This window comes from Daldinia caldariorum (assembly GCF_022478825.1).
Source record: "Daldinia caldariorum strain CBS 122874 unplaced genomic scaffold F4812scaffold_3, whole genome shotgun sequence".
Lineage (NCBI taxonomy): Eukaryota > Fungi > Ascomycota > Sordariomycetes > Xylariales > Hypoxylaceae > Daldinia > Daldinia caldariorum.
Genome location: NW_025953039.1, coordinates 780623 through 789779, shown reverse-complemented (window position 1 = coordinate 789779; position 9157 = coordinate 780623). Strand labels below are relative to the sequence as shown.

The 9157-nt window shown below is 48.0% G+C and overlaps 4 protein-coding genes across 4 annotated transcripts; 2 read left to right on the top strand and 2 right to left on the bottom strand.

The window, feature by feature from the left end:
- Positions 1-1567: 1567 nt before the first annotated feature.
- On the bottom strand, positions 1568-2659 carry F4812DRAFT_266438 (uncharacterized protein). The gene has a single exon (XM_047930851.1). The coding sequence runs from the start codon at positions 2522-2524 to the stop codon at positions 1841-1843; it is 684 nt and encodes a 227-aa protein (XP_047792760.1). The 5' UTR covers positions 2525-2659; the 3' UTR covers positions 1568-1840.
- A 1611-nt stretch (positions 2660-4270) lies between these two features.
- Positions 4271-6016, top strand: F4812DRAFT_417601 (Queuine tRNA-ribosyltransferase). Its single transcript, XM_047933181.1, has 3 exons — positions 4271-4637; positions 4697-4947; positions 5042-6016. The coding sequence occupies exons 1-3, from the start codon at positions 4560-4562 to the stop codon at positions 5949-5951; spliced, it is 1239 nt and encodes a 412-aa protein (XP_047792759.1). The 5' UTR covers positions 4271-4559; the 3' UTR covers positions 5952-6016.
- A 732-nt stretch (positions 6017-6748) lies between these two features.
- Positions 6749-7765, top strand: F4812DRAFT_266369 (uncharacterized protein). Its single transcript, XM_047930850.1, has one exon. It carries the CDS (start codon positions 7039-7041, stop codon positions 7633-7635), a length of 597 nt encoding a protein of 198 aa, XP_047792758.1. The 5' UTR covers positions 6749-7038; the 3' UTR covers positions 7636-7765.
- A 333-nt stretch (positions 7766-8098) lies between these two features.
- Positions 8099-9141, bottom strand: F4812DRAFT_417598 (uncharacterized protein). The gene has a single exon (XM_047933180.1). The coding sequence runs from the start codon at positions 9026-9028 to the stop codon at positions 8204-8206; it is 825 nt and encodes a 274-aa protein (XP_047792757.1). The 5' UTR covers positions 9029-9141; the 3' UTR covers positions 8099-8203.
- Positions 9142-9157: the final 16 nt, after the last annotated feature.

Genomic DNA, 9157 nt, shown 5'->3' with positions numbered 1-9157 from the left:
ACCCCCCACCCCCCCCCCCCCAACCCCCCCCCCCCCCCCCCCCCCCCCCCCCCCCCCCCCCGCCCCCCCCCCCCCCCCCCCCCTCGACTCTCGAGTCCTCTTTATTATACATAGTACCAATGTGATGTACATACCTCAAACGTGATATATGCACTTTCTTCTATTCTACCGTAGATCTGGGTAAGACCCTTTAGGTTATCATCCACAACTTCCGCAGCGATTACATATCTCAACGTCTTCTTCCCAATAGATCATCAAGTAACTCTTCCCCCGTACAAAGAGCTGTTTTCTCAAGACTCGACAAGTCGCTAAGCACTCGAGTCTATACCTAACGTTGATATCGTATTTCTGATTCCATACCTCTCATCATCACGATAGTCCGAATACAAATCATGTCAGACCTCCACTTAGAGAATGACGAGAGCTATGACCGTTTTATAATCGAACCGGAGGCCAGATATCTCGCACTTCTGGGAGATGTCGGCATTCTAACCTTTCATTACAGCCAATACTTGTAATTCATTGAGCGCCATCTCCGCTTGTTCGAAATCATCTTTTACATACTCAGTCCTATGGAGTCATTCGGGTCGTCCTAGAAGGATACCAAAAACAAAATCACACACTTTTCTAAATGTGCAAGTGAGCAAAGAGGCCACCAAGATTCGGGTTGGGGGGGAATTCGTTTTTCTTGATAACAGCCGGTATGACTAGGCCGACGAGAACATTAGCATCCTCGGCGCAACCCTGTTCGCGGATCCACCCCCTGATCAAATGTTTCCTATTGGCACATTTGACCTAAACGAAGTACCGATTCTCGGTTGGAGCCCCGAAGAATAGGTACTGGGAAGCTCATCTCGAAACCATTGAATATCTATCGCGCGAAGTTGATCTGATCAAACTGGAAGATCCTGAGCGAATTGTCATCATCCTCACACACCATTCCCCAACTCTGTTACCCCAAAACTGGGACGGGACTTGCTTGAGAAATCAGCATCCTTGGGCCGAAGCGGAAAATGTCAGGCTGTGGGCCTTTGGGAGCACATACTACAACTGCGACTATATCAAAGAGAAGACGTGAATGCGAGTATATAGCAATCAAAGAGGATATGCCAATATTGATGGATGCCGCGATTTCAACATGCAAGCCATCATCGGGATCAGCAATTATGACGATCCCTCCGAATGTATTTCCGACTGTACTTAGACGTCCTGGAGGACAATTATAAGATAGAAGAGTCTCGTGAGTACCCGAATGTAACGACCCATGTAGATCATAACCTTCAGCGCTGACGTCTTTGTGCGGCCTAGCAACGCTTTCGTCACGATGCTGAAGGCTACCAATATTTACACAAATGTATTGGCTAGTTTGGCTTTGCATCGCTAGTCCCGATATTCATAGCTAGATGGAGAACGCCAAAGCTAACTAGTATGGACAGAGTATTTGCTATAGAAATTCGTCAAGAGAATTCCTTAGGTAGAGGGTTAGTTTTTAAACCCATGCTAGACAAGCTCGTATCCGGAATTCTAATAAACAGCTGCATCTTACCTCGGGAAAGAAAGCCAACATCTATTAACACTCGAGTGACGATGAATTCAGATGGCTGCATAAAATAGTAGCGTTCGGGTCGCTTTGGTAAAATCCAGAAGAGGCTGTAGTTGAATGGCGCTTGTGGGCAATGGGTACAAGAGTGTTGATAAATTATATTTCATGAGGTGGTAGATATATGCTCACTAACAAAAGCTCTAGTCGAAATACCTGTATCACAATGCAGAATGTAGACTTCTACGCGTCTTCCGTATAAAACAACCTTCCGGGCGTGAGTATAACCGAATTTTAGAATTAAACGTGAGCACAGGTGATCTTGGATTTCAAGACCAAGGGAGGCAGAACAGGATACTCGAAGAATTCCTCTTTGGTGTCACCAATCGTATAATTGGAGCCAGCTTCATAAAAGAATGACTCCTTGATGTCGGAAAGTAGGCGACATAAAGCTAATATGTCTCCTGTCGGATCTACCAGTCCTATATCTTCGTGGCCGTGGTCTTCTGCCGGTGAGTCGGGACCTAGGACTAAGTCGACTTCCTTTACTTTGGGGAAGCTCTGCATTAAGGCGTATTTGTTGTAAGTTTCCCAGGGCCGTCTGATATCGGGCCTAACGTAGTCGAGAGCCAGGTTGACTGTATCTTCGATGCCGAAAACGAGCTGTGTGAAAGACCGCAAGGCGTCGTCATAACCCATGAAAGGAGGTCGAGGAAGGTAGAGTACATCTAAGTCTGGGCAGAAATATATCCTCGGCTCGTGCGATTTTGTACCGAATGACCTCCTATAGATTCCCAAGGCTTCGAATCGAGATTCTCGACAGACGTGGAGGACGGCTGGCGGCGCCGTTAATGATGTGCATCGGTCAGTGTGGCTGTCGTACAAGACCTCGACAACCCTTTGATGACAGGTATGCCGCCATATCTGGAGTCTTAACTCGGTAGGCAGCAGAGAGAAACAAGTAAATGAAGAGTGATCCGACATGGCCTGTAAGCTTATACGGTAAAAAGTAGGATGAGTTGAGGATGAAGTTGAGGATGATAATATATCAATACCTCGTTATTAATAATATATGTACCGGCACGATTAAAAGACCAAAGCTACCATATCTGGAGAGTCAAGTTACGAGCAGGCTAGTTAATTAAATAAAGTATTATAAGAATATATATGAGGAATGGAGGCCAAGCCACGTTGGAAAGGGTTCTGGATTCAAATTAAAAACCCACATTAGCCCAAGGCGCCCAAGGCCCAAGCTAAAGGGAAAATACCAAAGTACGATGGAACAAAGAAGGGTTCCCTGTCGGCGTAGGTCCTGCGATGCGATTCTGCGGCCTGTGAAACTGGATTGGGCACAGTTTTGTACACTCCAAAAAAAGAAAAGAAGAAAAAAAAAGTGCTAAGGAAGCAGATCGTCCGGACACTTGTTGAACGCGACGAATTGCCAAGCAGATGATGGGTAAATCTCCTATCAACCAGGTTTTACAGTAACACCACATGTACAGAACACAGAAATCAGACCGACCGGAAGGACAAGTGAGGCAGCTAGGTAGCTCACTGCAGCTCACTAAAGCTCGGTGTTTCTGGGGTTGAGATGACGCAAGAAATATAAGCAATTATTGTGTCTGCCAAAAACAAAAAGCAGATGGGGAACGGGGAAAACGAATCTTGTGAAGACAAGAGATACAGCCGGGGGCGAATCTCGCCGGGTTGCGGGTTGCGGGTTGAAAATAGGTAGTGTGTAAACGAAGGGGGATCTCGGAGTAAGAGGACGCACAGGGCAATACAAAACCTATCGTCGATTTTGACAGGAGCATAGAAAAAGAGAAAGGCCAGAAGCGTCTTTTCTTACGCCCTAGCGTCCCATTCGACTCATTCGACAGGACAATTGAGGGCGATACAGGAGGAAAATGCGGGTGGACTGGCCGAGTCCCCCATCTAATTATGTCCAGTAAGGTCGAGATCGTATGATTTTGATGATTTTTGGTGACAGGTCGAGGAAGGAGGTGACAAAAATGGTTCTTTGCTTCTTACCATAGCAACTTTGTAACCGGGCATAAATTCAGAGGAGCCGCGTCGTTGGTAGTTTATGCCCGATCGTTCCCGAATTTGGAATTACTTACAGGGTTTTGTCAGGCCACAGCCCACTAATTTTTTTATTTTTTTTTCTGAGGGCCACTGTCCACGAGGCTTTGTGGGAAAGGGCTGAAGCAGGTGAAAAGAAATTGCTGGGGTATACATAATAACTGCTGGGGACATCCTTTCTAAACACGGGAAAGAGCTTACATACTATGTAGGATTACCGGCATTAGAAATGGAGGGAAGTTGCCGCGGTACGATCTCACTTGCTTAATGCCTTCTTATGATAAGAAATATGTCGGTAAGGGAAGTCATCCGCGATATGTTAGTCATATCGAAACTTAAAACTTATAAAGGACATTTCATTCCTTCCTTTCCCAATTCATCGCTATACCTACATTCGCGTATCTTTTGTCATACACACCACTTTACCTAAGCTGCTAAGATAGGCGCATGTAAGATGTTACCCCTTAGCCAGGTGACCCCTTCGACGTTATTAGTCTAGGGTAGTCAATGCAGGTTGTATGTAATACATACTGTAGTACAATAAATCGCATAAAATCGGTGGAATACGATAGGCTGTCCAATTTTGGCCATCGAAGGGCTAGAAGGACACACGGACCACTCAATAAAATTTCATCTGATCCAACTTCCTATTACTTCTCATTAAGTGGACATGGATTAAAAATAAAAAATAAAAAATAAAGAAAGGAAACAAATTTACATACATGTCCAAATCCCTGAATCCCCTCCAAAGGCTCGAACAAACTTAGCCGCCTTAATTAATAACTTCCGCATGCAACCTCATGCAATTAACCCCACTTACTACCAACTCAGGGACCTACACGTAAACCCTGCCTTATTACACACGCTTATGACGTAGCAATTTTATCCGGAACAAATTGAATATTGAATATTTTATTTGGTGTTGGCGTTAGTGTTAATGTTCAGAAGGATGGCTAACGTTATAGCTTCCTCGTCTTCGGCTGCTCTTACATTCGATCTACTAGCGAGATGTTCCGTGAGTCAGCATAAAACTAAGATGTCGTATCTAAGGACTGTCTAACCGCTGTATCTTAGACAACTCGAGCGCGAGCCTCGATCTTAACCCTTCCTCATGGACCGGTTCAGCTTCCTGTCTTCATGCCTGTGGCAACACAGGCGTCTTTAAAGGGTCTAACTCCAGAACAGTTGGAAGAGACTAGCTGTCGTCTATGCCTAAATAATACTTATCACCTGGGCTTGAAGCCTGGACAGGACGTGCTCGCTGCAGTCGGAGGAGCACATAAACTGCAAGGATGGAAATATAACTTACTTACAGACAGTGGAGGGTATGTTATTTTTTGAAGGAAGAATAAAACAATTTAAGGGGGCAACCGCCAGTTACTTGGAAACAAAACAAATCAACTAACCTATCATGAGCAGGTTTCAGATGGTCAGTTTACTCAAACTTGCCAATATTACGGAAGAGGGTGTCAGATTCTTAAGTCCCCATGACGGCACACCAATGCTTCTTACCCCTGAACACTCTATATCCCTCCAGAATACCATCGGCAGCGATATCATGATGCAGCTAGATGATGTACTTGTGACTACCTCGCCAGATGCCGTACGGATGCGGGAGGCGATGGAGCGCAGTGTCAGATGGTTGGATCGGTGCATAGCCGCTCATAAAAACCCAGATACGCAGAATCTTTTCTGTATTATTCAAGGCGGCTTAGACCTCGACATGCGAAGGGAGTGCTGTAAGGAGATGGTTGCTCGAAACACGCCGGGTATCGCCATTGGCGGACTCAGCGGTGGTGAGGCGAAAGCAGACTACTGTAAGGTCGTAGTTACCTGCACTGAGCTCTTGCCAGAGCTGAAACCTCGATACGTGATGGGAATCGGGTATCCCGAGGACCTGGTCGTCAGTGTTGCTCTAGGAGCCGACATGTTCGACTGCGTGTGGCCCACACGGACAGCGCGGTTCGGAAACGCAATCACAAAGCACGGGGTCCTCAACCTTCGCAACGCCAAATACACCAACGACTTTGGGCCGATAGAAGATGGCTGTGGGTGCATATGCTGCCGCAAAGACGGGATGGGCATCACCCGGGCATTCGTGCACCACAACACGGCTAAAGAGACGGTGGCTGCACATTTGCTTACCATGCACAACGTCTGGTACCAACTAGACCTTATGAGGCAGGTTAGAGAAGCGATTATCGCCGACAGATACCCGGCCTTCTTGCGGCGGTTTTTCGCGAACCTATACCCGGATCAAGCTAATTACCCGAAATGGGCGGTAGATGCCTTGCGGGGCGTAGGAGTAGACTTATATGAAGATATTTGAAAAGTTTACTAGTTCTCGTTTATGTGGTTATGAAGCCGTGATGTCCCGAATGTTTACCGGGTTTACTCTTTCAGTAACTGAGCCGAAGTAGTAGTGATAAGCTCCCTCCCCCCCCCAATCCTCCTATCTCTCTATTTTTCCCTTGACACTTGTCTATCTATCCCCTTAGCCTGCGTTAAAGAAGACCACAATATCTTCTTGAGAGGTAAATTCTTTGTATAATTTTTCTATGAGTCTTAAAATAGACTCATAGGCCAATTTTATTGCTATGCCTTCACTAATACGTATTGGCTATGCCAACAAACGGTGCCGTTTCAGTCACCTTTCCCAGTGAACCTTATTTTCGGTATGCTTTCTTATGGAAGTACTACCTTAGGTACTCATAACATTGATAAGGATTTACAAACAAGAATGATGCCTATGATAATACGAACTTTAGATTCTCTATCACTACCTAAGGTACTTCTCATAATAATAACAAGATACATGATATCCTTCCAGTATTAAATATATACCAGTAATATAACTATTGCAAGTCACAAAAACAACGTAAACTTTGATATTTACGAACAACGGAAGTACATCAGATACATAGGAAAGGTCCATTGGCCCAGTCCGTGCAACATTCTAGGTTTGCGGGGAAGTGGATCGGTTTTGCTCAAGCCCCCACCCCCTCAAAGCTGATCTAACCTAGGTTCAGGTTACGGCTCCCAAGCATTCGTCTCACAACAGGGCCGGACTTGCATCTTGCTGCCCGTGTACATACGTCAGTCTAACCTTCCTGCTGTGAGGTAATCTGAAATTGCTACTCTCGATCGAACTTCCCCAAGCCGATCACAACCCTCCACATCTACATCTACCCATGCACATACACATACCTACACATACACTCGGCTTCCTTCACAGTGGTTACGGTAGCAGCCATTCTACCAATATTACCTTATAGATATCGTTTGATGATCTTCCGATAGGTATTACCATCCGAAGAGCTTATCTAAACAATACAACCCATACAAACAATTAACATCCGCAACCAACATACCTCAGTCTCGACCATCACTTATTTCTATCCGTCTATCTATCCGCCATGGCCACGAAAGCGATGTCAGACTTAACCCTCAACCCCCCTTCAATCAGTACTACGACTACTACTACTACCACCACCGCCACAGCACTCAAAGCGAAATCCAAAGGCAAAAAGGCTACCGCCCCAATACTCGACTCCTGGGAAGACGAAGACGTGGCCTCGGATACCGAACCCCTCTCGCAATCACCATCGCAGTCCGACTCCCACCCACAGTCTCTATCTCCTCTTCCCGTCGGTTCGGGCGTCGCCGCCCCCCCTCCAACACCTAGTTCGCCGGGGCCCGACACGCCTCTGCCGTGGCAGCCGATCCCCGGGGGCGGTAATACCAGCAGTGGTGGTAGTAGTATTAGTAGTGGCGGTGGTGGTGGTGGTGGTAATGGTGTAGAAGGCAAGAGGCCGGAGAAGACGGACGCGGTAGCCCGGAGGATGATCGCGAGCGCGCTGGGGGTACGTGCGCCGCGGCCGACGGAGGAGCAGAGGGCGTACGACCGCGCGGTGAGAGAGAAGGAGAGGAAGAGGCGGGAAGAAGAGAAAGAAGTCGAGAGGAAGAGAAGGGAGGAGACGGAGCGGGCGAAGGTCGCAATTTGGGAAGATTGAGACTTTTTTTTTTTTTTTCTCGGTTGGACACGAATGATGCGTTTGGATCTGGGTTCCGGTTCGGATGGCGCCGTCCAGATATGAGAATTTCTGCACGTACGTAGGTATCTATCGGCTTATATGTTGGGTGGGAGAGGAAGTGCTACCTATCTACGCCAATCATATCGTATCATCTGGGTTTTAAACCACTTGGTTACTCTAATCTGGGTCTTGGTTTTACCGGTGGAGGGTATGATGTCTACAGTGTTTCCAAGTGTCTTATGTCTATCTGGGATGAGGCTAGTGGGTATGGCCTCTTTAATGTCAATACGGTGATTTCTAATTATGGGAATCTAATGTATAGGGAAACATGTTCATATACGTATAAGTTACAGCAAACTAGAATCTCTTCTCCTCTTGGGAGTGGTTTATATATATCTCTAGCTGGTAGATAATTTTACATCGAGTGATCAGGAAATATATACCTCTAAAGGAGATTGTAATCCCCCAAGTTATTACAGATATGCACTCTTCTTTCTATATATACATACGTTTAACGAGCATTAGGTTCAGCCCCAGTGTAAGGTACCTAAGGGTCTGTGCTAACTTGCTTGCCAAGGACTGGTCCAGCAGCATATGGCTTCCCCTTCCAGGTTAAAACCAAGCGCTTGGCCGTCTCTTCGGCAGCACTATCATCAGAGTACCCAACACTAACACCCATCCCCTCCAGCCCCTCCTCCTCCGCCCTGCTATTCCACAGCATCTGCTGCAACCCGGTCTTCTGCGAGTACATGAAGTACCCCATGGGCCAGCGGCTCGCGGCCAGCGCGTCGCGAACGCCCGCGGTAGCCGGCCTCGGGGAGACCAGGAAGGCGAGGAGCCCGGGGCCGCTGCGCCAGCCGGGAGGCGCGCCGGCGAAGGCGCCCTCGAGCTCGCGGACGTGGTGCGGGCCGACCCTGGTGCTCTGCGAGGCCGAGGCCTTGCACTGGACGAGGACGCGCAGGGGCGGCGCGGGCGCGGGCGACGCCGGCACCCGCCACGTGCCCAGCAGGTCGATGCCGCAGTCGGAGCGGCCCCCCACGCGCTTCAGGTCGAAGCCGAGGGTCGCGAGCGACGCGGCCACGGCGTACTCGTACCGCGTGCCCACGTACGTCTTGGACTTGACGTCCAGGCCCGTGCGGGCCGCGTACGCGGCGTACGAGGCTAGGTCGTGGTGCTCGGTATTTATGGCTTCGGGGTAGATGAGAGGGCGGGCCGAGTCGGAGAAGGGGCGTCGTTGTGGTCCATCATGATGGTGGTGGTGATGATGGTTGAATGGATGCTGCTTATTATAGGAGATGATGGGGTTGATAAGCGGGCTTGGTGGGAAGCACTGGCGCCATGCTGTCGGACAGTAGGTTGTGATAGACCTCATTCCATCACCAATCGAAGAAATCGTGGCTGGTACCGCGACATTACCGAAACCAAAATGTGAGGATGCAGTTGAGAAAAACCAATGCGAATTTCTTCGATTTGCTTGTCGTGTACTTCGTAAATGCATATG